The sequence below is a fragment of the Malassezia globosa genome, assembly GCF_000181695.2.
Source record: "Malassezia globosa CBS 7966 chromosome Unknown mgl_sf_1.1, whole genome shotgun sequence".
NCBI lineage: Eukaryota > Fungi > Basidiomycota > Malasseziomycetes > Malasseziales > Malasseziaceae > Malassezia > Malassezia globosa.
Genome location: NW_001849874.1, coordinates 845,434 through 872,305, shown reverse-complemented (window position 1 = coordinate 872,305; position 26,872 = coordinate 845,434). Strand labels below are relative to the sequence as shown.

Here is a 26,872-nt window from a genome sequence, read left to right as displayed (position 1 = left end):
AAAGCATTCTGTTTCGCAGCGCACACCGAAGCGAAAAGCAGCGGCAACAGAAGTGAATGCCTCATCTTCACCCCTAAGCACCGTGCCAGATGACGGCTCGCATGTGCCCAAAAAGGTCCGCAAGCGCAGCGGACGTGGCCCAAAGAAACGTGATGTCAAAATGCGCGAGCATGCAATGGAATCCGTGCCTGCTGAGGTGCTGCCATCTAACGCAGACTCCATGCGCGGTGACGATAACAATCAACGATTCCAGTCTGCGAAGCTATCGGCATCTGATGAAGCACCAGCGATCCGACACAAAAAGACTCGGCGCAAGAAGAGTACGAAGAAGATTGAAATGGACATGGACACTGCACCGACACGCAGTGAAGTCTTGTTAAATCCGGCCAAAGAAGTACGAGAGCGCGCTTCGCCTTTGGTTGAAAGTCAAAAAGACAAGACGGCAGCGGCAACGGCGGCACGGCCACCGCCGTCATCTCCGCCGTCATCTCCGCCGCCATCTGCACAGGCTCCATCTGGCGTGGTGCAAGTTGTCCAAGTACAGCGACCACGCGCGCCCACATCGCCCTCAGCGTCAGCCTCTGCATTGCTGGGTCGGCGCCAAGATGACCTACATGGTTGGTAGTTCCGATAAATATGTTACAGAAAGGCGTGCCCAGCAGTACACGAAACCAGCCGCACAGTACACACTTGTGAGCATAAGGGGAAGGAACTCCATTTGCCAGAGGCGCGACTCTGGAGCAAGATTGGCGGAGATCGGCCAAACGATCTGCGTAACGAGAGCCAGGATGCTTAGTCCGTACAAGTACGCAGTTTCTAGAGCGTGCAGGAAGATGCCCATGTTCGAGGGCATGGGCCTAAGCACGCGGCGCATCATGGTCTGGCACACAAGTATGTACCATAAGGCTGCGTACATGAGCTTGATAGGTGTTTCTTTGTGTGTATGCAGCAGGGGAAACAAGCTCACGATAGCCACAGCACTGAGAAGTTGGAACGTTCGCCAGTCAGAGTATTTGCGATGTGCGATGAGACTGAATGGCAGTGCGGCCATGAGGATCGCCTTTTCATGTACATGCCAGCCGATCGCAAAGGACGTCATCGCACAGAGAGTTACGCAGGAGACAAGTGTCGAGTAGGTTGGTCGTCGCCACAGCGGCACGACATACACGAGCGAGAATGTAAGGGCAAGAACAAAGCACGTGGTGGGCGAAATGTTCGGCAAGATGCCCAGCACTGTATCGCCGACCATGCCACGGGACGTTGACGCGAGCTCTTTCCCATGGATGCGAAGCAACACACGATCCACTGCTGCATACAATGCCCAGACATTAGGCGCCCAGTATGCATGCATAAGCCCACGGTGGAAGGGAAAAAGACGCGAGTACATAGCATACAAGACCTGGCTTGGTGAAGACATTTCATGCATGGCATCCCAAACAAAAGGCACGATGCTCGCGAAAAACGGTGTGAGAGTCACGAAACCCAGTTTAATAGTGCGATCGAGCGCTGCACTCATGGCCGAGACATTGTCAGGTAAACTAGGCAGCATGTACACACGCAATAGGTAAACAAAGTACGCCGGTGCCATATACATGAAGATATGCTTGAACTGCAGGAGCGAAGAGAATAGTAGGGCACATACGAGAGGGCGTTGTGTGCGTGCGGCCCACAGCGACAAGAAGAGAATGCCGAAAAGGAAGCCGTTGTACTGGAAGTGTATGTGGTCCACCATCAGTAATCCCGGGTGCAAAAATACGCTGAGTAGGAGAATCTGTTGTGTCTCTTCACCCAGGGTGCACTGTGACAGCAGATAGAGCGCATACGCCAACACACTTTCCGTGAGGAGCACAGTGGATCGCATGTAAGCTACACAAGACCATGCGTCATAATTGAGCCCAAGTTTTACGTCGACAATGCGGGCGTCGATCCAAGCCGCAGGCTGTGCTAGTATCCAAGATAAATAGGCAAAGAAGGGGGGGTAGTCGAGTGTCCATGGTGATGTCGCGTCAATGTACCACTCACGAAGAGGCAGTGAATATGTAACAGCAAGCCAGTTTCGATGTACTTCCATGTCCGTCGAGTGGTACGCAGGCCATAGGAGAACTTTCATAGCCGTGCTCAGCGCCACAGCTACAGCGCCAGGCACCTCCAAAGACCGCCACGATGTCATGGCGCTATTCTGTCGCCGATTTACTGTGTGGTCAAATTCAAGCTATCTTGATACTAGGATGACTTGAGAAATTCTCTGATATGAAGAAAAACGATCAATCAATTCGGGGCTCGAATGAGCGAGAGTGTAGGCCACACGCCGATCAGACAGGTACGCGGCGTTCGTACGAGAATATATATATATGTATATATGCGTGTGTGTGTATATGTATGTGTACGCGGTTCCTCCACACCCCCTTTCGCATTCATGTAGTGCGTGGAGACATGTGGAGCACGTATCTTCCAGCCAGCTCGTGAGCTTACGAACCAGGCTTTTCGTGTCGCTAGAAGTTCCCAGATCGATTTTCCGCCTCGTTGCCTGCCGCAGATTGATTGTGCGGGGATGAGTGGTGCACTTTCGAGTTCCTGTCGATATGACTTTTATCAAACAACAGCAGATGTGGTGGTAAATATCTACGCACGCAATCAGCCCGAGAAGGACGTAAAAGTCCAACTTGAGCGTGACGCCGTCATGCTAATCTCCTCGCCATGCTTCTCAGAGCCACTCGTCATTCCTCTGTGGGGGCAAGTGACGCCAAACTTCACTGTCCGTGTGCTGGCGCCGAAGATCGAGATTGTGTTGAAGAAAAAAGAGCCGAGTGTCACTTGGGTTGCGTTGACACGCGATGCGACTCAGTCACCCGCCTCTTCATCAACAGTAGCCTCGCAGGCCGCTTCAGCAGAGGCACATTCATCATCATCCGCACGTCCATCGTCGAAATGGGACACGTTGGACCTGTCGGATGCAGACGATGCACCACCGGCGGGGTCTGGAGATGCTGAATTAAATGCGTTTTTCCAGAAACTATATGCAGACGCTGATCCAGATACCCGCCGTGCCATGATCAAGAGTTTCCAGGAATCGGGCGGCACAGCACTCAGCACAAATTGGGAAGACGTGTCGAAACAAACCATGGAAGTTCGTGCTCCCGATGGCATGGTAGCTCGCAAATTCGAGCAGTAACGACCGACATCTTAGATGTCCGCGTCTTGTGTGTGTGTATCTAACGCCAACAAGTCGCTTGTTGATCGATCGGATCTCCTCCGGTTTCGAACTATGATCTATCAGATCGGTCTCCTGCATATGTACGATGGCGAGAACGCATAAGCGTTCATATCGCTCTTTTTTTTTTTTGTTCCTACTCTTCGTCTGGTCGATACGCAGGCCATCCTTTGGCAGGCGGCGTCATTGTGGGTGCACGCAGCTCGCGTGGGAAAAGAGTCGCTAGTCGCGTGCGCGCCATGAGACGCGCTCGCCTTTTCGCCAGCATGCGGCTGCCCGGCGCCTCGCCATCGGCACTGGCACCGCCGGCCCCGGCACCTTGCTGAGCAAGGCCCATGCGCCGCAAGCGGTGCAGCTCTTCCATGTTGCGTTTCGTTGGTCCGACATACTCATTGGCACGCTTCCACAGGGCTGTGTCGGTTTTGCGCAGATCAGCTAGTGCCTCGTCAAACCGGGCGCGTTTCGTAGCTAGAGAAGCAGCAAAGGCTGCTTTCTGTCGCCTTTCATGCAAGTGCCATGCACGTGAGATAGTCTCGTACACTTCCGCTGATGCCTTGCCATGTCCGATCGCATCTGCTAATGTCTTGGGCCCAGTCTGTTTCTTGTTGGTGGCGGGCGCAGGGAACAGGAGCTGCCGCAACTGTTCGTACCGAGGATCGTTGCCTGAAGACGAGGCGGCCGGCGCTGAAGCTCGACGGAGCGCCGCCGTCGAGAAACGCCGTGCACCAGACGGGATGTCCGTCGACGTGGACGATGATGATAACGGAGACGGGGTCCTCTGGGATGAGGAGGTCGAGAACGGCGCACCCGACGCAGCCGCCTGTGCAACCGTTGCGTTTGCGCGGATGTTGTTCAAAGCAGAACCCGCACGGATCCAGTCAAGGTGCGTCTTGCTGAGCGAATGGCGTGTAGGGAGTTCAAACTGTTCACGCACACTGCCATCGTCATGGAATTTGGTCACCAGGACGCGCACTTGGACGGCGGCAATATCCGCACCTGGACGCATCAGCTCCGTGAGATTGAGCGTCTCGACGAGATCACCACTGCCGATCTTTTCATAATCATGTTCATTCTCAAACAGTAGCGTCAGCACGCCTTGCTTCCGCAAGTTGGTCTCAGCAATGCGCGCAATGCTGCGTGCCAGCACGACGGCACAACCGAACAAGCGGAGCTGCAAAGCAGCATGTTCTCGCGCACTGCCCTCACCGTAGTTGTGATCAGCCACAAGAATCCATGGCTGACCGCGTGCCTTGAAGCGCTTCGCAATCGCAGGGATGGTATCGTTTGGTGACTCCGACGCCGACGAAGGACGCACATAGTCACGTGCTTCGTTCACTGTGCCTGTCTCGTCGTTCGTTGCACCGATCAGTGTATTCTCGGCAATGTTGCTCAGGTGACCCTTGTACTTGAGCCAGGGCCCTGCTGCCGAGATGTGGTCTGTCGTGCACTTGCCGCGGATACGTAGCAGGCAGCGCATCGGCGGCAGCTCGAACGAACCTCGCGCAACATCCTCCGCCGCAAAGTAGCTGTCAAATGGCTGTAGCGTCTCGAGTCGCTCACTCTCAAGGTTGATCATCACCTGCACATCCGGCTGCGGCATCGGCATCGGTTCTGGCATATACGTCTTATCGCCCAGCGCATACCCATTCTCCGGCAGCTCCTTCTCGGCTGGCGGCTCAAAGCGGAAGGTGCTGCCGTCAGGCGCCTCCAACGAGTCAGTCATGGGATTGAAGTCGAGCCGTCCTGCAAACGCAAATGCCGTCACAATCTCTGGTGCTGCGAGGAAGTTGAGCGTGTTTGCATTGCCGTCATTTCGACCGCGGAAGTTCCGATTGAATGAAGTCAAGATAACGTTCGTCTCGCCTTGCTTGTCAGTGCGCTTCCACTGACCAATGCAGGGTCCACATGCATTGGCAAGCACGCGTGCGCCTGCATTCGTTAGCGTCTCTTCGATTCCGTCGCGCTCCACTGTGGCGCGCACCTGCTCAGAGCCTGGCGTCACATCGAACGGCACCTTGACCTTCATTCCTCGCTTGCCTGCCTGCCGTGCAAGATCCGCACATCGACTCATATCAGCATAACTGCTGTTCGTGCAGCTGCCGATAAGCGCAGCACTCAGTTCACGCGGATGCGAACGGTCCTCACGGCGTGCACGCTCAACAAAGTCGCTGAGCTTGACGTTTAGGTCAGGTGTGAATGGACCATTCAAACTCGGCTCAAGCTTCGAAAGATCAATGTCGATGATCTTGTCATACTCGGCGCCTGCGTCTGCCGACAATAGTCCCGAGTCCGATGCCTGCGACGCTGCACGCGCCACAGCAGCACGTCCTGTCGCTTCCAGGTAGCGGCCCATGGCCGGTGTATAGGGGAAGGCACTCGTTGTCGCGCCAATTTCAGCACCCATATTGGACATGGTTGCAAGACCCGTTGCTGGCAATGTCTGCAAGCCTGGGCCAAAGTACTCAACAATGTAGCCTGTGCCGCCACGCACGGTAAGCTCGCCCGTCAGGTGCAGAATCACATCCTTGGCCGAGCACCACGGCGACAGCTTTCCATGCAGATGCACGCCCAAGGCTTTCGGCGCAAGCAACTCCCAGGGGCGTTGCGGTCAGTGCATCGACGGCGTCAGCGCCACCCACTCCAATCGCCAGGCAGCCCAAACCAGATGCATTCGGCGTGTGGGAGTCCGTGCCGAGCATCAAAAGACCCGGGGCGGCATAATTTTCAAGAACAATCTGGTGGATAATCCCACTGCCGGGGCGCCAGAACTCAATCCCATACTTGCGGCAAGCCGATTCCAAAAACGCAAACACTTCATGCTGAGTCTCGAGCGAACGTTGCAAGTCCGCCTGTGCGCCCTCATACGCTTGAATCAAGTGGTCGCAGTGCACACTCGCAGGCACGGCTGACTGGGACATGCCGCACGTCATGAACTGGAGGAGGGCCATCTGAGCCGACGCGTCCTGCATAGCGAGGCGATCCACTCCGAGTCGAAGGTATCGTGCGCCACGAACCTTGGAAGGATCTGCTCCTGCCCCTGCCAAGTCGACGGCTGGGTTGAGCAGGTGCGTATACAGAATTTTTTCAGCCAGCGTCCAAGGGGCGCCCTTGCAGAAGTGTTCGTACGCTCTGGAGCTTCTCCAGCAGTTCTGCATACCGCGGCATACGCGAAGGATGTACATGTGCCTCGGCTGCCTGCGTCGCGAAGCCTGCGGAGCCTGCACGACCACTCTTGCGCAGAGTGTTTGCGGCAAGCCTTCCGCGCCCAGCGAAACGATGCATGGTGGAAAGACAATGAGCGTTTCGATCGACGGAGTCTGCTGCTTTTGCTTACGTTAGTGGTTCATCTGCCACATTTTGACGAGCAAAGAGGGGGGAGGGGGCTGGGTGGGGGATTTTTCAACTTGCTTGCCTGCTAGGCTTGGTTACGGGTCGACGCTGACTGAACGCAACTGGAGCCGTTGTCAATGTCACGTGGGTCGCACTCACTTCATGTCTCTTGCCTTTCCTCGCCCATGACGGACCTTGGAAATTGGGTCCCAGGCTTTGGGGCTTCGCTGTGGCAAGATGTACCGCCGCACATATACGACGCGGTTGCTGATCCTCTCGCAAAAGTGACAGGCTTTGGTTCTCTCATCTGCGACGGCGCAGAAGGCTGGGGCCCCATGTCGCCCACGCGTGATTTTGACTTGACGCCTTGCTTCCAGGCCCTTGTGCTGTGGTTTGCTCCTGCGCTCGCGTTTATTATCATGTCGGTGCACGCACTACGCAAGTGGTCTAGATGTGAAGTACAGGTGCGCTCAGAAAATTCGATGCACATCCTCCATGAGAAGGATGGCATCATGTCGGCCGTGACGCTCTTGGGTTTTCTTGAATTTGTCGTGCTCATTGGCATGCGTGGAAACCTGGGCCCTGCTGAGGCCTCTCTCACAGGTGGTGTTCAAATTCTTGCCTCCGGGGCAATGTTTCTATCATACATCTTGGCGTTCATGCTTCAGCACACTATGCACATGAAGGCTCGGCATGGCTCAGATGAAACGCTCTTACTTTGGACGCTGCACCTGCTCGCGGGCCCCGTGCGTGTGCGGACAATAATCCAGATTACACCTACGTCCACGCTCATTCACATGATGCTGGTCGTCCCACTGTGTATGCGACTACTGTTTGTGCTCGCTGCTCTGTTCCTTGAGTGTGCAGACGTCGAGATGGGCGACAACATTGCGCTTCCCGAAGATGCTGACGAGGACGTTGAAGCGGAGGCCGAGCATGAACCGGAGCTGACACCCGAGCTCGCTGCTGAGCGCGAGATGATCAATGAGTTACAGCCCAAAGAGTCGCCGATGGAGACAGCGCACCTGTTTAGTCGCTTATTTTTTCACTGGATGCAGCCTCTCATGTCGCTTGGCTCTCGCAAATTTCTGAAGGAGTCAGATATGTGGGCTTTGCCTGCCGGTGAAGACACTGAGCAGCTTGGCAACGCCTTCCAGTATCACTGGATCAAGTTTTCGCATGAGGCTCAGGACGCTGGCCTGGACCTCGAATCCACTGGTAAGACGCGATTTTGGCGTACTCTCTTTGCTTCGTACGGCCGTCCGTTTGTCATCGCAGCTGGTTTCAAGGTCGTGCAGGATATTCTTGCATTTGTGCAGCCGCAGCTTTTGCGCATGCTTCTCGCATTCGTGCAAAACTGGGAATGGGCACCGACAGAGGCTCTAAGAGGCACGCCTCTCCGAGGCTTTGTCATAGCTGCTTTGCTTTTTCTCACAGCAGCCATTCAGACTCTCAGTTTGCATCAGTACTTCCAGCTTGTTAGCATTGCTGGTATGCGGGCACGCGCAGGCGTCGTCACGGCGCTTTTCCGCAAGAGTTTGCGCCTATCGAACAAGTCGCGAGGCGAACGATCCACAGGCGATGTCGTCAACCTTATGAGCGTCGACGCCAATCGCCTGCCTGACTTTCTTATGTATGCGCACATTTTGTGGTCGGCCGTGTTCCAGATCACTATTGCGTTCGTATCGCTATTCAATCTGCTTGGCTGGTCAGCATTTATTGGTGTCGCTATTATGATGATCAGCGTACCGGTCAACACGATGCTTGCGACGTACCTGCGACGCCTAAGTGCCGTGCAGATGAAGGTGCGTGATCGCCGCACAGGGTTGATGAATGAGATTATTCTAAACATCAAATCGATCAAACTGTTCGCATGGGAAGAAGCCTTTACAAAGCGTTTGTTGGGCGTTCGCAACGATGAAGAACTTCCTTTGCTCCGCAACATCGGCGTAGCTAGCGCTGGCTTCAACTTTTTCTGGCAGGCCATTCCGTTCTTCGTGTCACTAGGCACCTTTATCGCGTACTCTATGGTGAATACACAGCCACTTACTGCTGACATTGTGTTTCCGGCTTTGTCACTTTATCAGCTGCTGAACTTTCCCTTGTCTATGCTTGCTGGCATTGTTTCAATGTTCTTACAAACACAGGTGTCGGCAGGTCGCATGGCATCATTTTTCGACAGCGAAGAGCTCGATGAAAATGCGCGCAGGATGCTCAAGGCACCTGCGAGTGTGGGTAGTGACGCTGTACGGTTCCGCAAGGCCTCCTTTGCCTGGAGTAATGAACAAGAGTCGCCAACGCTTTGCGACCTGGATCTCACAGTCCACGGTGGAGAGCTTCTTGCCGTCCTGGGCCGCGTTGGCGATGGCAAGTCGTCGCTACTCTCGGCCATTTTGGGTGATATGGTCAGGCTCCAGGGGCGTATCTCTGTGCATGGTCAGCTTGCGTACTTTGTTCAGGGAGGCTGGTGCATGGGCGCAACGGTTCGAGACAACATTCTTTTTGGTCGCGCATACGATGAGGCACTGTATCGGCAGTGCCTTTCTGCATGTGCACTAGAGCCGGACCTTGAGATGTTGCAACTTGGCGACCAGACTGAGATTGGTGAGCGTGGTGTGAGTCTGAGTGGTGGCCAACGAGCACGAGTAGCCTTGGCTCGCGCGTGCTACGCCATGGCGGACATTTATCTACTGGACGATCCGCTCGCTGCCGTTGATGCCAATGTCGGCGCACACATTTGGGAACATGTGATTGGCCCGCGTGGTATGCTTCGACACAAGACGCGCATTCTGACGCTCAATGCTGTGTCGTACTTGCCGCAATGTGATAAGATCGTGACGCTGCGAGAAGGCTCATTATTGGAGGAACGCGGCACGTTCGATGAGGTCATGGCCATGAGGGGTGATGTTTATCGGGTGATATCGAGTCTGAAGAAAAAAGAAACGAGCGTTGAGAAGGCGGACACAGAGTCGCCCATCGAGAGTGATCAGCACGAAACGCTCCCAGCATGGAAGCGGTCGCTAGAACCTACAGACCACTGTCATCGACCCCGGCAGCTGAACAAAGATGAGCTGAAGGTCTCGACGCTGCGTCATTTGCGCGAGTCGCAAGCGCCGCAAGAGCTCCAGGAGACTGGGTCTGTGAAATGGTCTGTGTACCGCGAATATGCTCAGAGTGCGTCAACTGTGGGCGTGGTGCTATTTTGTGTGGCACACGTTCTCACACAAGCATGCACTATCGCTCGTGATGTTGTGCTGAAGCAATGGAGCGGCGAAAATGCGCGTCCCAATGTTGATACCTCGCGCGCAGCTCGATACTATCTGACGCTATATGGCTTGATGGGAATTTCAACGTCCGTTGGTGTATGCGTGGCGCCCATGATTCTGTATGTGTGGCTCGTACTGAGCAGTGCGCGGCGCTTCCACGACAGCCTTTTTCTCAATATACTGCGGTACCCGCTGCAATGGTTCGAGACGACGCCGACCGGCCGTCTGCTCAACCTGTTCAGCCGCGACATCAGTGTAATTGACGAGGTTCTTCCGCGTGTGATCCAGGGACTTGCTCGCTCGTCTGTTATCGTGCTCGGTGTGATATGTGTGGTTGCTTACAGTGTTCCGGTGTTCCTCTTGGCTGTTGTGCCGCTTGGGTTGGCCTACCGTGGAGTGATGCGGTATTATCTCGCCTCGAGTCGTGAGCTGAAGCGGATTGATGCCGTGTCAAAGTCGCCTATTTTCACATGGTTCCAAGAAGCACTGGGTGGACTCTCGACAATTCGTGCATTTGGTCAAGCTGATGCATTCACGGACTCATTCGAGGCGCGTGTCGATCGGAATCAGATGTGCTACTTCCCCGCCGTGACGTGCAACCGATGGCTTGCTGTGCGCATCGAGTTTCTGGGATCGACTGTCATTCTTTTTACCTCGATGATGGCCATCCTCATGGTAACGACAGGTGGCCGCATGAGTGCAGGCCTGCTTGGTCTGATGCTATCACAGGTACTAGGCACGACACAGACACTGAACTGGGCTGTTCGTTCGGCATCGGAGGTCGAGCAGAACATCGTGAGTGTGGAGCGTGTTCTTTCGTATTCGCAACTGCCCATGGAGCGTGCGTATCATGTGGAAGAGACAGCCCCGACGAGCAAATGGCCATCGCAGGGCGTGGTCGAATTCCGCAATTACACGACGCGGTATCGCGAGGGTCTAGAGCCCGTCCTGCGAGGCGTCTCGTTCAAGACACGGCCGAGCGAACGCATCGGTGTGGTTGGTCGTACGGGAGCGGGCAAGTCGACACTGACTCTAGCACTCTTCCGTATTCTCGAAGCGACAGGAGGCAGTGTTCTTATCGACGGCATCGACATCGCGACGCTCGGTCTGCATGAGTTGCGGCAGTCGATGGCCATCATTCCTCAAGATGCGCAGCTTTGGCAGGGCACTTTACGACAAAATCTTGATCCTCTGCATCAGTACAGTGACGAAGATCTATACCGAGTGCTTGAACAAGCGAGACTGCAATCGATTGTCGATGGTCACAGTGCAGGTCTTTTGCAACCTGTATCAGAAGGTGGCTCGAACTTCTCGTCAGGGCAACGACAACTCATGTGCATCGCTCGTGCACTTGTGCGTAGGTCAAGTATCCTCGTGCTAGATGAGGCCACAAGCAACATCGATCTCGACACGGATGCACTTATCCAAAAGATTGTGCGCAGCGAGTTTTCTGGCACAACCATCACGATCGCGCACCGTCTGAATACGATCATGGACTCGGACCGAGTGATTGTGATGCGGGAAGGCAAAGTGGCTGAATTTGATGCTCCAAGCACGCTACTGAAGAATAAGGACGGTCTATTTTACAGCATGGCTCGTGAGGCAGGTCTTGTTTCAACGTGATTCCTCACTGACGACTTTTGTCGATCAAATCAGCTTGCGGCTATGTCAAGAAAAAAAAGAAAAATTCTATATATATAATATGCAGACGACAGATATGAGAACAATATTGAGATAGACATAAGTAGGTATAGAGTGAACCGTCCTGCTACCGGCTTAATTGTGCAAGTAGGAAGGGTGAGATGAATATGGATACTGGGAAGGATTTAGGTCTGCGTCAGTAGGCCCAGCTGACACACCAGGCGTCGCTGTACGAAACGGATCCGCAGGATGGGGGCGTCGCAGTAAACCTGAGACATTCATCTTTGAGTTGGAAGAAGCAGCATCAGGCATTTCAATCAATTGAGGCGTCGGTGACACAGCTGGGCCTAATGTTGGCGAACGCAGCGTCGACTCGGACATGTCCTGCACAAGACTGTCCCATTCTGATCGGTAATCTTCGCTTTGCCTGGAGATGGTGCGAGTGAGTCCATCGGCACTGTCGACGCCCAGACTGAGTAACGACTCTGAGGCCTCATCAGGATCAGAATGTGATGAACGAGCTGAGCGACGCATGGGTGGCGGTAGAAGCGTCGAGAGTGTCTGCATTGTTGAGCTACTCAACCGCTTCAGTGGATTTGAGCGTCCGGTTGACGGCATGGATGGCGAGCGTGCGCCCCCATCTGATAGTGAGAACCGATTCGACGAAGGTACGCTGTTACCCACATAATATGTCGGCAGCGGCGCATTGGTATCCGAGTTGCGCCGTTGGAAAGAGGGCTCAACCGTCGCATCAGACGAATTCATGTGGGTGGACGCATGGCCAAGAGCGTCGACATTTTCACGTGCATTTACATTCGCGCTTGTGGCTAGCGGCGGTTGGGGCAGGGGCGACGATGACCTCGAGATCTGGGAGGCCGATTTTATCACTGGCTCAGACGGTAGATGAAGCATGCCAGAAGGCTCATATACGCTTGGGGAGTCATTCATGGAGAAAGTCGGCACGGGAGGTGTGGTGCCATGAACGGGCGAGGGGGCAATCTTGGCCTCAACATCACTGGGCCTTGACGAGACAAACCAATCCGTCGACGGAATCGGTGCGAAATGTGAGCTAGGAGGCAGTTCCCGCCTCTTGGAGCCCATAGGTGTTGAAGACGAAGCAGTGGTTGATAGGGATATATAGGAAGAACCTCGGTTTGAGTCAGCCCTGAAGCCGGCATGTGAGCCCAGGCTGGAAGCAAATGAAGTGACGAGCTTGAGGACGTGAGCTAAAGCAACTAAGCAAGCGCGGCGCATGCCAATTACAACAATAAGCATGCCAATGAAAAGAAGCAAGTAGCCGTACTTGCGGAGGAAAATCAAAGGACCTGCATCGTTCGCGTGCCAGGAGCTGCCATACATGTGAATAAAGAACGAGTCTGGCGCATCACTGGGGCTGAGGTTCTTGCCATACAGGCTCTTTGGCAGCACCCGAACGCCTTCGAAGCCGCGATCAAGCGCGGACGGCGACGACGGCTGGACGATCCCATTCCGCTGCACGAATACACGATACATGGCTGAGACAAACATGGGCCCTGTAGAAAACATCACTGTCGCATAGTGCGTGAAGAAGTAGTGATTGAATGTGCTGAGGGAGTGAATCAGAAGATCCAAATACGGGTGCCCAGGCACCGCAAACATGAGGTCGTTGCTTACGCCCACGGGAATCGTCTTGGGTACAATGACATCGAAGCGCAGAAGCGGATCAAGACGGCGACGACAGCCAATATCAAGATCCATATACACGCCGCCGAACTTGTGCAAGACAAAGTAGCGGATGGCATCCGCACGTTGTATGTTGTATGGATACGAGTCAAAAGTTGGCAGGAACCACGAATACTCCCGCTCGATGAATTCTCGCGAGCTTTGGTCGGTCCACAACATATACTCATAGTCTGGCATCATTTTCGCACACTCCTCTCGCACACTTGCCCACTTAGCCGGCAGCATATCGGTCTTCCACGTCTGGTGGATGATTCGAGGCACTTTTTCTGGCGGCAGCAAATCAGGTGGGGAAGATGCCATAACATGTTCATGGTCCAGCACAGCAGGCCGCTTGGATGCTCGGATCTCGTCCCACGTGCCTAGCTCCGTCTCGAGAACATACGCACTGCGATCCACACGAAAGTGCGACCGCACAAGCATCAACACAATCACCGTGCCCACGAGGAACAAAGCGAACAAGCGCAGGAGCACAGTTGATGCGCGCCGCGACACGATCGCCATTGTCGCGACCGATATAGAGGGTATAAATGGGCCTCACGCTTGAAGTACACTCTCTCTTGACGGCAGGAACGATGCTATCGCCACTAGTGTTTCTGCAATCTCTCCTGTCTTACCGCCTCTCGCGCACACACACACACACACTACACACACACACTACTTCCCTGCCACGCCCCTCTCGTTCTATCGCATACACACAGTGCATAAGGCACGTGATGTACCTGCAGGCTCACACTGCTCCACGCGCCGCAAGCTGCATGAGCCAAACAGAAACTAGCAAGCTGCTTGGCAGGCAAGCAGGCAGTGCGGGTGCATGTGGAGATACTCATACCAGCGTCGTTCGGGTGCGTGTGCAGGTTCAGAGTGAGCAAGATCTGGGTGCGCTTAGCATTTCTATTCTGGTAGCGCTTGTGCGATGTGTGGAGAGTGGATGGGTGTAAGTGTGTTTGTGTGTCAGCTATTCGAATCTTAAGCGATCCATACCACCAAATTGACGCGCGTCCGCGCCTTTTGAAATCCAAATCGCTTCATTACACCATCAACTAGCAAGAGTTTCTTACCTATCCCATATACACATTTACACACACACCCTCTCTCTCTCTCTCTCTCTTTCTTAACCTCGTTTCAGATTCAGAACCATGGCGTCGTCGACGTCATCACGCGCGCGCAGTTCACGCGCGCGCGTGCTTATTGACCCAAGCTTGCGTGTAAGTCTTGTGCACTTGCCCACATCATTATGCTCGACTCTCCTTGCTCGGGACATTGTCGCGCAAACCGTTGTTGTCGAGATCGGGACAGACATGGAGTCATACTATTGTGGATGGACAGGCTTGGCTCCAAGTGCGTCGGTACTGAGTGATCCCAATGCAGGCGAGTGCATTGTCATGAGTCCATCGCTCGCTGACATGTTCGCACCGGCGCTCTCGAATGGCCAGGAAGTGAGCCTGCGTCTCTTCCGCTCGCCCCCGATACCCGTTGCGCGCAAGGTGTTTGTGACGCCGCAATCTGCGGACGATTGGGAAATCCTCAGTGTGCATGCTGATGAAGTCGAGTCCAGCATGCTCAGTCAGGTTCGTGCTGCAAAGCAAGGGCAGGTGCTGGGAGTGTCGGTGGGGCGCAGTTCTGCGACTGTGATCAAGTTTCTTGTTGATCGGACCGTTCCTCCTACGCGATCGGTGAAGGAAGATATCGATACCAACGATCAACACGACCAAATAAGCGTAGCTGTGCGACTCTCTACTGATACGGAGGTGGCCATCGCGCCTCGTCCTCGGCGTGCCGATGAGGACGAGAAGGACACACCCGAACAGCGTGAGCAACTCGCGCCGCCACCGGCACCATCATTGCCGCCGCATGTCCTCGAGTCAAGTTCATCTGTATCGAGCGACGGTGCAGCGCTCCTGCTGACTGACTATGCATGGCGCGTACTCCCCGACTCGTACGTCCCTGACAAGGAAGACAAGCTGGCCTCTTCCGTCGTGATTCCCATGTCTATGACGGCACCGAATTGGCGGCGCCCCTCGTACGAGCTAGTGGCTCTTGCGTTCCCGCAGGGCAAGCTAACAATCACCAAAATCTCGTGTCCTACCAATCCGTTGTATGAGCCGCACTTTGTGCCTCCACTCATCACAACGACGGCATCGTATCGGCCGGGAGCCATGCCAAACGTCGACGCCGTGCCAAACAGTGTGGCGTGGCCGGAGCGACATGTGTGGATCGGCAAGCAAGTTCGCTCCAATATAAAGGCAGTTGACTTTGACCTTGTGCGGTTTACGAAGCCATCGCCTGGTGCCCTGCGCGAACCCAACATCGACACGCAGGCATCGCAAGTCTGTCTGACACCGCCTATGCCAGCGAAGCTTGTCGGCTTTGATGCACCTTTGCAAGAGTGTATAGGTGTTATTCGAGGCGTTCATCGTCTACGTGAGCTGTTGGCCTCCAAGCAGGGTCGGACGGATCTTTTGAATGCGTCTGCATCGCTGCCGGTCGTGCCTCGGCGCCAATTCCCCGGCACAAGCGGCCTGCTGCTCAGCGGCGCTGCTGGCTCCGGCAAGTCGACGCTCATGCGTGCTGTTGGCGAGCACCTAGCTCTTGACCCGACGCTTGCGTACGGGATCAAGACCATCGACTGCACGCAGCATATTGAGAATCGGCTAACGATCGTGCGCAGCCGTTTCAAGGAGAGTATGGACGAGGCCTCGTGGCACGCACCCATGGTGCTCGTGTTTGACGGCCTGGACACGCTCATCTCCGCTCAGGACTCATCGCCGCAGCAGCAACCAGCTGACAATTTTCGCATCACGCAGCTCGCACGCTCTTTCGTCGAGTTGGCTGAGGAGGTTGTACGTGAGCACCATGTGTTTCTGGTTGCGACAGTGCAGAGCGTGGCGAATTTGCATGAATTTGTGCGCAATGCACGCATCTGGACCCAGACGGTGTCGCTGCAATCTCCGGAGAAAGATGTGCGGGCAGAACTTCTGCGTGCGATGGTACACAACGTCATGTCTCGCGCAGCGCGCGACGACTTGTGTGACGACCTAGACTTTGTCGCGCTGACGTCGCACACGGACGGCTACCATGTAGCCGATCTGCACATGCTCACAGAGCGTGCGCTACAAGAAGCGACCATTCGGTGCTTGCTCGAGTCGCGCCGCATCTCCCTCACGATGCGCGACTTTGAACGCGCTCGCGAGGGGTACACACCCATTGCTCTGCGTGGCATCAAGCTCGAGCGGTCGTCGACGGAATGGGCGGACATTGGCGGACTGGCTGAGACACGGCACGTGCTTCGTGAGACGCTCGAGTGGCCTACGAAGTATGCGGCCATCTTTGCCAATTGCCCGCTTCGTCTGCGCTCAGGCTTGCTTTTGTATGGCTTTCCTGGCTGCGGCAAGACGCTACTGGCTAGTGCCGTCGCCAAGGAGTGTGGCCTCAACTTTATTAGTGTCAAGGGCCCCGAGGTGCTGCAAAAGTACGTCGGTGCTAGTGAAAAGTCGGTGCGAGACCTGTTTGAGCGCGCGCAGTCTGCCAAGCCGTGTGTGCTGTTCTTTGACGAGTTCGAGTCGGTGGCTCCCAAGCGTGGACAAGACAGCAATGGCGTGACAGATCGTGTGGTCAATCAGCTTCTCACCCAGATGGATGGTGCCGAGGGACTCGATGGCGTGTATGTTCTGGCAGCGACATCGCGACCGGATCTGATTGATGCAGCGCTTCTCCGCCCTGGACGTCTCGACAAAGCTCTGTTGTGTGACATGCCCAAGTGGGAGGACCGCCTCGACATCCTGCGTGTGGTCGCGCGCAAAGTCCCGATTGATTCGGACGTTGACTTGGACGTGTGGGCGCGTCGCACCGAAGGGTTCTCTGGCGCTGATCTGCAGGCACTCCTATACAACGCGCAGCTCGATGCGATCCATGCTACGCTTCATGCAACTTCGTCTGCAGGTAATGACGCGTCGTCTGATCATAACCAAAAGCATGCATCACAGCTCGCTTACTTGTCCATTGCACCGACCAAGGAAGCCGACGATGACTCACATGTCGCCCTAAGTAACGCTGACAAGGCTGCGCTGAGCTCTCGCCTTGAGTGTATCCTGCGCTCTTCACAAGATCCCGATTCACGCACAGCCACACCTGCATCTACATCTACATCGTCCTCATCAGCATCAGCGTCATCGTCTCATTCGAACGCCGCTACCACCACCACTTCCTCCTCCGCCAACGACCGTCCGCGGCAGAAATATCTCGTTACTAACAAGTTCATGGAGTCGTCGTTCCAGCAAACGCGTCCTAGCGTGCCTGCTGCAGAGGTGGCTCGGCTTCGTCGCATCTATGCTCAGTTCACTGGCGAGCGAGATGGCAAAGGCCTCGATGCTGCCAATATGGATGCCATTGGCTCTCATACAAGTCTTATGTAGTAGTGGTGGCTGTATATACCGAATGCTATGCGCAAAATAGAAACATAGAATAATAGTAATAAGAAAAAAAAAGACAATGGACGTGCCATGCATACATATCCTCTCTTCTTGCTGGAACCTTATACTTGGTGCGAGTCGTCCATCATGCATCATCGTCGCACCAGCAACATTATTATTATTATTATTTTTTCGTCTTCTCTTATACGCCGTCCTCTTCGTTCTTGCTTCCGCACCCTCCCGTCGTACCATCACCTTGTCGGCATCATCGATCTCATGAACAATGACTACCCCTGGACATGGACCATCAATTATGCTCCCTCCTGCTTCGATGATTCGCCTCCTTTGCTACCCTGTTCATCCTCTTCCATTTCAGCTGCTCCCACCGTATACTCAGCGGCAATATCCCAGCGGCTTCCGCCGGCACTCGCACCCAAGTACTTGACAAATCGCATCACGCCCTCATCACGGAGCACAATGTTCAGCGAGTTGAACGACGGAGTCACATTCAGAAGTACGCCATCAAAGTCGTCGTCGTCATCATCATCATCGTCTTCATCCATGTCTTCAAACTCTTCATCCTGGTCGTCCTCTTGCACAACATCCTCGTCGGCCTTCTTCTCTGACGCGAGAGTCTCATCAGACGCTTTCGCGCCTTCGTTCATCTCCCGCTGCGCACGTCGCGACGCTGCACTCTGGTATACGGCAGGATCCTCTTCGCCCTCGTGCGGTGCTAAGTAGCACTCCCAGCCGCCAATGTCACCGCGATCCCACATGCCCTGCAACATATCGCGATCCTTCTTGCTCATGACTCCTTTGGACACGACCTGACTCGTGCCAGACGCCTTTCGCTTACCAGCAAGCCCTTTGGGGCCGCGCCGTATGCTTAACCGCCTGTTCAGCGCTGCCCAACACGTCTGGCGTTAGTGTGAGCGTCAAGTCCAGCACCGTCTCGTCATCCGAGCGTGCAAGTGTGTAATCAAGACCAGGTCGGAAGCGGCGTGCACGGATAGGCCGCGCAGCAATGGGAATCAATTGCGTCATGTTCGCAATGATGTGGCGGAACGCCGCCGACGGGAACAGCTGATGTGTCAACACATGGAGCAGATCCGCAGGACTCGTTGGCATGGGGACAAATGGTGACGGTGGATTCGCCGCGTAGTCGATTACGGGAGCATCTGACGGCGTGCAGGCGGACTGCAAAGTGGCAAAGCGTTCACGATGCGGTGGCCCAGCAAGGATCCAGCGGCGGTCCTCGTCACTGGGGGTCCGCGCGCGATTCGTGCCGACGCCATGCGGCTGGATTCGCACCGCATCAAAGCCAACACGTTGCTCCTTCTCGCCGTGCCACCAAACAAAGCCATCGTCTTCGTCCTTCGTTCGGAGCACACGCTCAATGTTCTCGGCGATATCCTTGCGCAAAAAGTCCGAGAGTAGCAGATGCGAGTCGTCGCCAAACTTCTCGAAGAGAGTCGCTTGGATTTTCGCCGTCAAATATGCCGGATTCAGGAAGTGCGCAAGGAAGCGCGTGTGTTCAGATGACAGACCTGTGCCCGGGAGCGGAGGTGTGCCATACTTGTCTTCAGCGTACTCATCAAACGTGCTCATGAATTTCTTCGACGTCAAGCTGCCGACAGAGCTGAATTCCTTCTCTGCTCGCAGCTCACGCTCTTCTTCTTCTGGCGAGAAGCCAGGCTCATCCGGCTGCAGGCGATGGAACCAGCCTGACAAACTCAAGCGCGACATGGTTGGGTGCACCACTTCTTCGACACTGTGGAACGAGTGGCCGGGTTGTACTTCGAAGAAACTGAACTGATTCCAATGCGGTGGCACAATGTGCGATGGCACATCATCCGGCACATGTGCCTCTTTCACTGGATACAGCTCCAAGGCACCACCCCATTCTGGCTGCCACGGCTCAGCAGGGTCTGGCAAGTACAAAATGTACGACACGCGGCGTGTCGAGATCACATCATCGTGATTCAAAAGATGGCACCCGTGCCGATAGTCGTTGATGCTCATATCCTTTTTCTTCGCACTCAATGGCCCGCATCCCGTAACGCGACGGATCCAATCACGGAATTCGTCCGAGTAAATGGCGTTGCGAAGCTCCATCAACGACTTGAGTCGCCCTGCCTCTTCCTCTGACAGGCCATCGAGATTCGCCAGGTCACCTGTCTGATTGACCTTATATATGTCAGTCTCCTTCTCGGTGAAGTGCAGCTCCTCGACGATCTCGTTTCTCGCACGCTTCAGCAGGTCTTCATTCACTAGTCCATGCACCACCGAGTGGTGGTATGGCCCACTTGCATCGTACTCAGCACGCTTCTTCGCTACGTAGTCATCTTGGAGGATGTGCTCGCCAAACCGTGCACGAACGTCGCCGGACATGGTGGTTCAAGTCGTATGACTTTGGTCTACCCTATCACTCGCAGTCTACGTAAAACTTTGTAGGACCCGAAAAAAATGCACGCTGCTTCTTCCCTCGTGGCTAGTCTCGTGCCTGAAGAGACCCCATCCCCACGCCTGCCTGGCAACCAACCTAGCACCCAGAGACGATCCAAGCCTCCACTGTCTGACGCTTGAATCTGTCGTTGCCCACATAAGCGCAGTAGTGCGCAATGCAGCGACCTAGCCGGCCAGTCATTCACGTGACCACATCCACACTGAATGGCGCGAAGCTTGGGAACAGACAGCCAGACAACCAAGCTCGAACGAGACCCCGAAAAAAAAGATGAAATAATCTCGTGCGTGCCACTTTCTATATGGGCCTTGTGCGTCTTGCATCGCGTACGCTCATGGCACCGCAACCCATTCTGCTAAGTCCCAACGTGGTTGCCAAGTATGGCATCCATATTCGTGCGCATGAATCTGCTTTTCGTGAGAATAGCGCGACAATCGTAATGCCATCGAAAGAGGCAGCATTTCTCAACCCAGTGCAGGAATTCAACCGCGATCTCAGTACACTCGCGATCATCACATGGAGCCAGATCTTTGACTGCGAGAAACGCCAGCGCTACGAAGCGCGGCAAAGGGCACGTGAGATGCGTGCAAGAGATACTTCTGAGCCTGATACCAAGCGCATCAAGACAGGTACGTCGCCCCGCCGATTGGCGGGAGGGGGACTGGACGCACAAGACCCCCCCCCCAAATGTAGGAAGCATGATCACATGTACTGACACGAACCCCCTCCCTTCCAGATACCAAGGATGCGAAGCACACGTACCAATCATACAAATTCAAAGCACTCGAGGCACTCAGTGCTACAGGGGCTCCGCAGCATTCGATATGCAAAGGAAATCCCCCTCCTCGGGTCAGTTGTGGCCAACGACTTGTCGGCTAGTGCAGTTAAAGCGCTTCGTCGGAACTTGGCACTGAACTTTCCACCTGATCGTCCTGTGGACGAATGGATGCACATGGATGTGCAGCAACTCGAAGAGGCTGACACTGACGCTGAGAGCAACCGTGATGGCAGCAATGGCCACAAATGCGACAATAAAGTGCAGAACCCAGGTGAATCAACCTCGTCACAAAATGCCACAGCACCAAGCAGCAGTGCTACGATGCAAATCCATCCCGATTGCAAAGTACATGCGAACGAAGCAGATGCTATCAGTCTCATGTACCAGCACAGGGAGCTGCCTAAACGCTTTGACCTCGTGGATCTCGACCCGTACGGTACTGCTGCACCATTTCTTGACGCTGCTGTCCAGGCGGTCACGGATGGTGGCCTTCTTTGCGTCACATGCACGGATCTAGCGGTGCTGGCCGGGCACAACTACCCGGAAAAATGTTTCTCTTTGTACGGCGGTGTCAGCATCAAGGCCGAATACAGTCATGAAGTGGCGCTCCGTCTTGTTTTGCATGCCATCTCTATGGCAGCAGGAAGGTATGTCCGCTTCGTAGAACCCATGCTCTCACTCTCCATTGATTTTTATTTGCGTGTGTTTGTCCGTGTTTGGTCGCGGCCTGAAACGGTGAAACAGAACGCATCGAAAACCGGTTTGGTGTACACATGCTCCAAGTGCAGCAACTATCATATTCAGCACATGGGTAAATGCACAGCAACCGAAAATGCCAAGACTGGGCTCACCATGTACAAGTTTGGCTCAGCGTCTGGCCCACCCACAGATACCCGTTGTGCCGAATGTGGCGGTACCTTTCATGTAGGTGGGCCAATGTGGCTGGGTCCTCTTCACAATGCAATGTTCTGTGATGAACTGCTAAGCACTCTCGATTCCGGTCGTCATCCTGTGCATACAGAAGCGCGGATCCGCGGTATGGTATCGACGGCCCGCGATGAGCTCGATGACGCTCTCTTTTACTTCCACCCCGCGAAAGTAGCCGGTCTATTCCACTGCGCCAGTCCTGCTTTTGCTCCGGTCGTCCATGCGCTGCTCAATGCTGGCTACAAAGTGTCGCGTTCGCACTGTATTCCGGGCTCTGTAAAGACGAATGCAAGCAGGGGTCAAGTGTACGATCTCTACAGAACATGGATTCGAACAAATCCCGTCAACCCTGAGCGTCTGAAAGACGGGTCGGCTGCCAAAGGTTTGCTCGCACATGTGCGAGACGATGGCTCGCCTGCTACGTTGCATTGCGACTTTGATCTGGAAACCGAGCATCCCGATACGCAAGCCATCATCACAGGTACCCGCTCTGAGAACAAGGCAGTTCGCTACCAAATGAATCCGCAGGCCAATTGGGGTCCCGGTACAGCGGCGAAAGGTCATCGGAAGCGCACACATCGGAGTCTCGCACCGGAGGAGACGGCTCGACGGACGGAAGCCTGGCGCAAGCAGCGAGAAGCGCCTCAGGAAGGCTACGAGCAACCACCTGCCCCCTCCACGGAGCCTTAGTAGTGGTTGTGAATGTTTTCATAACCTCATGCGTACTCTCTCTTCCTCTCTCATTCTCTCTCCCTCTCCCTCTCCCTCTCCCTCTCACTCGAGCCTTATATAGATTCGGTATGCTCTTAGTCTTCATGAACACCACAGCGATGTTGCTTGCATTGATGCCCTTTTTTGAAGGCTCATGCCGACCTTGTTTCATTGTTTTCCTCACTCCTTGGCAAAGTGTACTTGGCATCCTCCGAGGTATATAGGTAGATCTATACAGGTCGCTAGCTACACGACTTTTGATGCAAGACTGAGAATCTTGCCCCAGCCACGGTCACGCAGCTCGCTCGACACAACACCGTTAACACGCGATCCGAGCGGCTCCTTTCGGTTGTTCAGCAGAACGCATGCGTTGTCATCAAACTTCACGACACGTCCATCAGGCCTCTGCGCTTCTTTTTTTGTGCGTACAATAACGGCATGTCGCACATCACCGCGACGGACCTTGAGTGCATTGGAACTACCGCTTGAGACTTGGTTCGCAGGAATGGGCTTCGCTTTTTGCACTACTACCACGACTTCATCACCTACACGGCCCAAGCCCATCGAGCTTTTGTACCGCAAGACGTTGATGCATTCAGCCACAAGCCCACCTGAGTTGTCGATGATCTTTGCCACAAAATGTCAGTAAACCTGCACATCTATGCAACTCCCCTGCACACATGTATACATACAGCCATCGTCGACTTGAGCCCCAACATCTCCCTACGATCCTTTTCTAGATGACGTCTCCACCGACAGAGAAGGGTATAGCTGTTTGCCGCGCGAAAAGTCCATCGGCCGCGCCCATAAGCGCCAGTCAAAGCAAGTCAATTAGCTAGGCCTTGGAACCACTACCACCACCATTACCACTGTGCGACCAGCCAACCACCAAGCTTGTATCACATGATATGTCGTTTTTCTTAGTAAAAAGTCAGATGAGGTCCCTGCGAACATGACTGGAAGCGCAAGTGAGTGTGTGTTTGTCTGTGTGTGGGTGCGGCGCCTGACGCGTGTGCGTGCGTGCGTCAAGTGTGTGCATTTGTTGCCAGACGTAAGGCAATGACACTAGTTCGTTCCTCCATCACGATATGGCCCCAACGAGTCGGATTTACCTAACGCGACATGCTGAAGCTGAGCACGTACGTTGACAGATTGATAATCTTGTGTTCTTGTGAAAGTTAATTCTGATGCAGAATGCGACGGGCGACTCACTCATAGCTGACGCTTTGCTCACGCCAAAGGGCCAGCAGCAAGCGGAGCGTCTCGCGTATATGACGCCTGATCTGCAAGAACGGGTCGAATTGATCGTGACCTCACCGCTCAGGCGTACACTGCAGACGACCGAGGCAGGTTACAAGCCTGCTATTGCGCGACTCGGTGGGCACACGAAAGTGATATGCCTTCCCCAACTTCAAGGTATGTCGCGCATGCAAGCGCCTCTAGGCTGCGTCATTGCACGCCCTCTGGCCTATCTCGCATGAGTACTTAATGAATTTACTAACTCTTTCTCTTTCTCTCCTTTCGTTTTTTTCTTTTGACAGAGTGCAATGATGTGCCTTGTGATACGGGTTCAGCACGCCATGTTCTTGAGTCTCAGCCGGATTTTGCAAAATATGATCTGAGTTCCTTGACGCCTGACTGGACAAGCAAGCGTGGATTTTACGCGGCTGACCCTGTGTCCCTCGATGCGCGTGCGCAGTGGGTGCGCCAGTTCTTACGCGAGCGACCAGAGCAGCACATTGCTGTCGTGGCGCATGGCGACTTTCTGCGCCGTCTAACTGACGACCCAATGTCCTACTGGGGAAATGCCGAGGTGCGTGCATTCCAATTTGCTCCAAGCTCTGTGGCAACCGATGCGTGCCCCATCGTTCATGTGGAAGTAATTGAAAAGGGTGACTGGAACGGCGAGAAGGTCGTCTCAGGTACTCAAAACCTCTCGACCATGGAAGCGAGAGTCAAGCAAATGTACGTTCAATCTCCCACTGACTTCTTTTCTTGTGCAGCCAGGCCTCCTTAAAGTCACAGACCAACGAGCTCGAAGAGCTGGACCGTATGCTTGAAGAGACAGAGCGTAGACAGATGGAGCTCGTGTCTCGGGCTTCAACAACGACAGGGCCGTCTCACGGTGGCATGTCCTAAATGGATATATATATATATAGATATAGATATATATTATGCATCCTGCTTGTACTACATGAGAGATCGAGGGCGTGTGCTTGCACTTGTCATCATCATACATACACAAACTAGCACAAACCGACGACGGATCGACTTCTAGATTCATACACTCGGCGGAGAGAATCGAACAACCGATCAACACCTCTGGGCGACCTGGACTCGCTCATCTTCACTCCAACAGGGCTATCCATACCCTTAGCCCTGTGCGCACTGCACTTGCGGACCACCAGCCGCATCATCGTCCTCCATTTCTCCCGTCGTCGCGGGACCTGTACGTGCGCGATGAGCTTCATGTTCGTCGATCGCGTCCATGACGACATCCTCGACATCCACATCCTTGGGCAACGAGGCAGGTGCAGGACGTGGTGGCAATGCCTTTTCGAGCAGCTGCAGCTGATCCTCGTTCAAGCTATCGGGGAACTTGACTGAAAGATTCACATACAGATCGCCCAACTCATGATGGCGGTAGGACGGCATGCCCTGGCCACGAAGTACCTTCATGTCACCAGGGTGGACAATCTCGCCGCGGGGAATCTCAACCGAGAGAGCGTGGTCGTCAAGATGTGGGATGCTCACACGACCGCCAGCGAGCGCCGTAAGCAGATCAACCTCGACATTCACAAACAAATCATTCATCTTACGCTTGAAGCGAGGGTGTGGTTGTTCGTCCACCACAATAATCACATCACCAGGAATCGTATTGGGCGCCTGGTCAGCCTCTTCTTTGAATGTGATCTGTTGACCATCTTCCATGCCCTTGTCGATGCGGACCTCGAGTACCTTGCGCTCCTGCGTAATCTTCTTGCCATTGCATTGCGTGCAGCGGTCCTTTGGATTGATTTGTTCACCTTGACCATGGCAGTCAGGACACGTCTGCTGCATTTGCTGCACCATAGGACCGAGCTGACGCAATACAACCTTCACACCCTGACCATTACATGTGTTGCATGTCTTGACTGCGCCTTCTTTTCCTCCACGTCCTTGACACTTGGCGCACAACACATGCTTTTGCAGGGCAAGCTTCGTCAGCTTGCCGTTATACAGGTCCTCCAGCGTCGCCTTGACGCGATGGACCAGGTCCTTGCCCTTCCTCGGACCACGAGGGCGTCCACCACCGCCAAAGAAGCCTCCAGCGCCTCCGAAAAGCTGAGAGAACAGGTCCTGGGGGTCCATACCGCCACCCATGCCGCCTTCGCTGAGACCTTCAGCTCCAAAGCGGTCATACATTTCGCGCTTACTCGAGTCTGAGAGCACTTCATATGCAGATGTCACTTCCTTGAACAGTTCCGGATCACCGCCTTTATCAGGATGAAGAGACAATGCCTTCTTTCGGTATGACTTCTTCAGCTCGGCCTCAGAGGCGTCAGGCGACACGCCCAAGAGATCATAAAGCTGCTAGTTAGCACGAATCCATAAATTCCAATGTATTTGACGGCGGTGCAATAATACAAACCTTTGTCTCCCTGTCTTGTTAGTATACGAATGCTCACTTTTCTTACGTCTGAAGGACGCAGTTTCTTACGTACTTGACCATGGTGGGTTGAGTCGATCCAAAGAAGCTCACTTGCGCCTTGACTCGTTTTTATGACACGCAAGTGGATCTTCACGCCCCACTGTATTCCAATGGATTTTGTCATTTTCTCTAACTTCTCGACAGCCGCCGCCTTCAGCACCGCAAATCGATTGTTCTAGTGCTTTCCATGCAAGAGCATACCACCCACACATGGAAGAAAACATAATCACGTGATAATCCCTGCCTAGCGCCCCCCTTCAAGTAAGAGTGGGGGGTGTAAAATATACCAAGCGCATAACTCACGGAGCTGAGCTCGTTCACATGGAGCGCGGGACGAGAGTTATGTCGCCAGACGACATTTTACGACGCTCGCTGCAGAACGCCTTTTCAACATGCTTTAGTCGTACGGCTTACGTAGAAAGATGATGGTTGTTGATTTTCTTCACCAACATTTTGCATTCACACATCCAGGTCGTGATTCCATTCTCAAGCATCTAGCCGCGCTAAGCCATGGAGAGATGTGATGTGTCGATCACACAATTGCGTCTGAGTAGCGAATACGTAGCGTTTACGACAACGTCTCAGCGTAGCGTGGCTGTGAGCGTCATTTCTCCACATCAGTCAGACTAATTAGCACACAGGCACATGTGGGGTTCGATCTGAACTGGTGCAGACAGACTACTCGCAGTACACGAATTTTCCTTCCTGACGTGAATGTCTGA

The 26,872-nt window shown here is 54.3% G+C and overlaps 13 protein-coding genes across 13 annotated transcripts; 6 read left to right on the top strand and 7 right to left on the bottom strand.

Moving 5' to 3' along the window:
- Window positions 1-610: 610 nt before the first annotated feature.
- On the bottom strand, window positions 611-2,170 carry MGL_0397 (uncharacterized protein; the record flags this gene model as incomplete). The annotated part of the gene is made up of 1 exon (XM_001732570.1): window positions 611-2,170. The coding sequence occupies one exon, from the start codon at window positions 2,168-2,170 to the stop codon at window positions 611-613; it is 1,560 nt and encodes a 519-aa protein (XP_001732622.1).
- A 381-nt stretch (window positions 2,171-2,551) lies between these two features.
- Window positions 2,552-3,172, top strand: MGL_0396 (uncharacterized protein; the record flags this gene model as incomplete). The annotated part of the gene is made up of 1 exon (XM_001732569.1): window positions 2,552-3,172. One exon carries the CDS (start codon window positions 2,552-2,554, stop codon window positions 3,170-3,172), a length of 621 nt encoding a protein of 206 aa, XP_001732621.1.
- Window positions 3,173-3,347: 175 nt separating this feature from the next.
- MGL_0395 (uncharacterized protein) lies at window positions 3,348-5,624 on the bottom strand (the record flags this gene model as incomplete). Its single annotated transcript, XM_001732568.1, has 1 exon — window positions 3,348-5,624. The coding sequence occupies one exon, from the start codon at window positions 5,622-5,624 to the stop codon at window positions 3,348-3,350; it is 2,277 nt and encodes a 758-aa protein (XP_001732620.1).
- A 49-nt stretch (window positions 5,625-5,673) lies between these two features.
- MGL_0394 (uncharacterized protein) lies at window positions 5,674-6,393 on the bottom strand (the record flags this gene model as incomplete). The annotated part of the gene is made up of 1 exon (XM_001732567.1): window positions 5,674-6,393. One exon carries the CDS (start codon window positions 6,391-6,393, stop codon window positions 5,674-5,676), a length of 720 nt encoding a protein of 239 aa, XP_001732619.1.
- A 483-nt stretch (window positions 6,394-6,876) lies between these two features.
- On the top strand, window positions 6,877-11,430 carry MGL_0393 (uncharacterized protein; the record flags this gene model as incomplete). Its single annotated transcript, XM_001732566.1, has 1 exon — window positions 6,877-11,430. The coding sequence occupies one exon, from the start codon at window positions 6,877-6,879 to the stop codon at window positions 11,428-11,430; it is 4,554 nt and encodes a 1,517-aa protein (XP_001732618.1).
- Window positions 11,431-11,583: 153 nt separating this feature from the next.
- On the bottom strand, window positions 11,584-13,671 carry MGL_0392 (uncharacterized protein; the record flags this gene model as incomplete). The annotated part of the gene is made up of 1 exon (XM_001732565.1): window positions 11,584-13,671. One exon carries the CDS (start codon window positions 13,669-13,671, stop codon window positions 11,584-11,586), a length of 2,088 nt encoding a protein of 695 aa, XP_001732617.1.
- A 635-nt stretch (window positions 13,672-14,306) lies between these two features.
- Window positions 14,307-17,582, top strand: MGL_0391 (uncharacterized protein; the record flags this gene model as incomplete). Its single annotated transcript, XM_001732564.1, has 1 exon — window positions 14,307-17,582. The coding sequence occupies one exon, from the start codon at window positions 14,307-14,309 to the stop codon at window positions 17,580-17,582; it is 3,276 nt and encodes a 1,091-aa protein (XP_001732616.1).
- Window positions 17,583-17,890: 308 nt separating this feature from the next.
- Window positions 17,891-19,970, bottom strand: MGL_0390 (uncharacterized protein; the record flags this gene model as incomplete). Its single annotated transcript, XM_001732563.1, has 2 exons — window positions 17,891-18,496; window positions 18,528-19,970. The coding sequence occupies 2 exons, from the start codon at window positions 19,968-19,970 to the stop codon at window positions 17,891-17,893; spliced, it is 2,049 nt and encodes a 682-aa protein (XP_001732615.1).
- Window positions 19,971-20,344: 374 nt separating this feature from the next.
- MGL_0389 (uncharacterized protein) lies at window positions 20,345-20,922 on the top strand (the record flags this gene model as incomplete). Its single annotated transcript, XM_001732562.1, has 2 exons — window positions 20,345-20,672; window positions 20,780-20,922. The coding sequence occupies 2 exons, from the start codon at window positions 20,345-20,347 to the stop codon at window positions 20,920-20,922; spliced, it is 471 nt and encodes a 156-aa protein (XP_001732614.1).
- A 67-nt stretch (window positions 20,923-20,989) lies between these two features.
- Window positions 20,990-22,438, top strand: MGL_0388 (uncharacterized protein; the record flags this gene model as incomplete). Its single annotated transcript, XM_001732561.1, has 1 exon — window positions 20,990-22,438. One exon carries the CDS (start codon window positions 20,990-20,992, stop codon window positions 22,436-22,438), a length of 1,449 nt encoding a protein of 482 aa, XP_001732613.1.
- A 267-nt stretch (window positions 22,439-22,705) lies between these two features.
- On the bottom strand, window positions 22,706-23,157 carry MGL_0387 (uncharacterized protein; the record flags this gene model as incomplete). Its single annotated transcript, XM_001732560.1, has 2 exons — window positions 22,706-23,086; window positions 23,152-23,157. The coding sequence occupies 2 exons, from the start codon at window positions 23,155-23,157 to the stop codon at window positions 22,706-22,708; spliced, it is 387 nt and encodes a 128-aa protein (XP_001732612.1).
- A 390-nt stretch (window positions 23,158-23,547) lies between these two features.
- On the top strand, window positions 23,548-24,598 carry MGL_0386 (uncharacterized protein; the record flags this gene model as incomplete). The annotated part of the gene is made up of 4 exons (XM_001732559.1): window positions 23,548-23,598; window positions 23,653-23,875; window positions 24,001-24,424; window positions 24,463-24,598. The coding sequence occupies 4 exons, from the start codon at window positions 23,548-23,550 to the stop codon at window positions 24,596-24,598; spliced, it is 834 nt and encodes a 277-aa protein (XP_001732611.1).
- Window positions 24,599-24,832: 234 nt separating this feature from the next.
- MGL_0385 (uncharacterized protein) lies at window positions 24,833-25,864 on the bottom strand (the record flags this gene model as incomplete). Its single annotated transcript, XM_001732558.1, has 1 exon — window positions 24,833-25,864. The coding sequence occupies one exon, from the start codon at window positions 25,862-25,864 to the stop codon at window positions 24,833-24,835; it is 1,032 nt and encodes a 343-aa protein (XP_001732610.1).
- Between the last annotated feature and the right edge of the window lie 1,008 nt (window positions 25,865-26,872).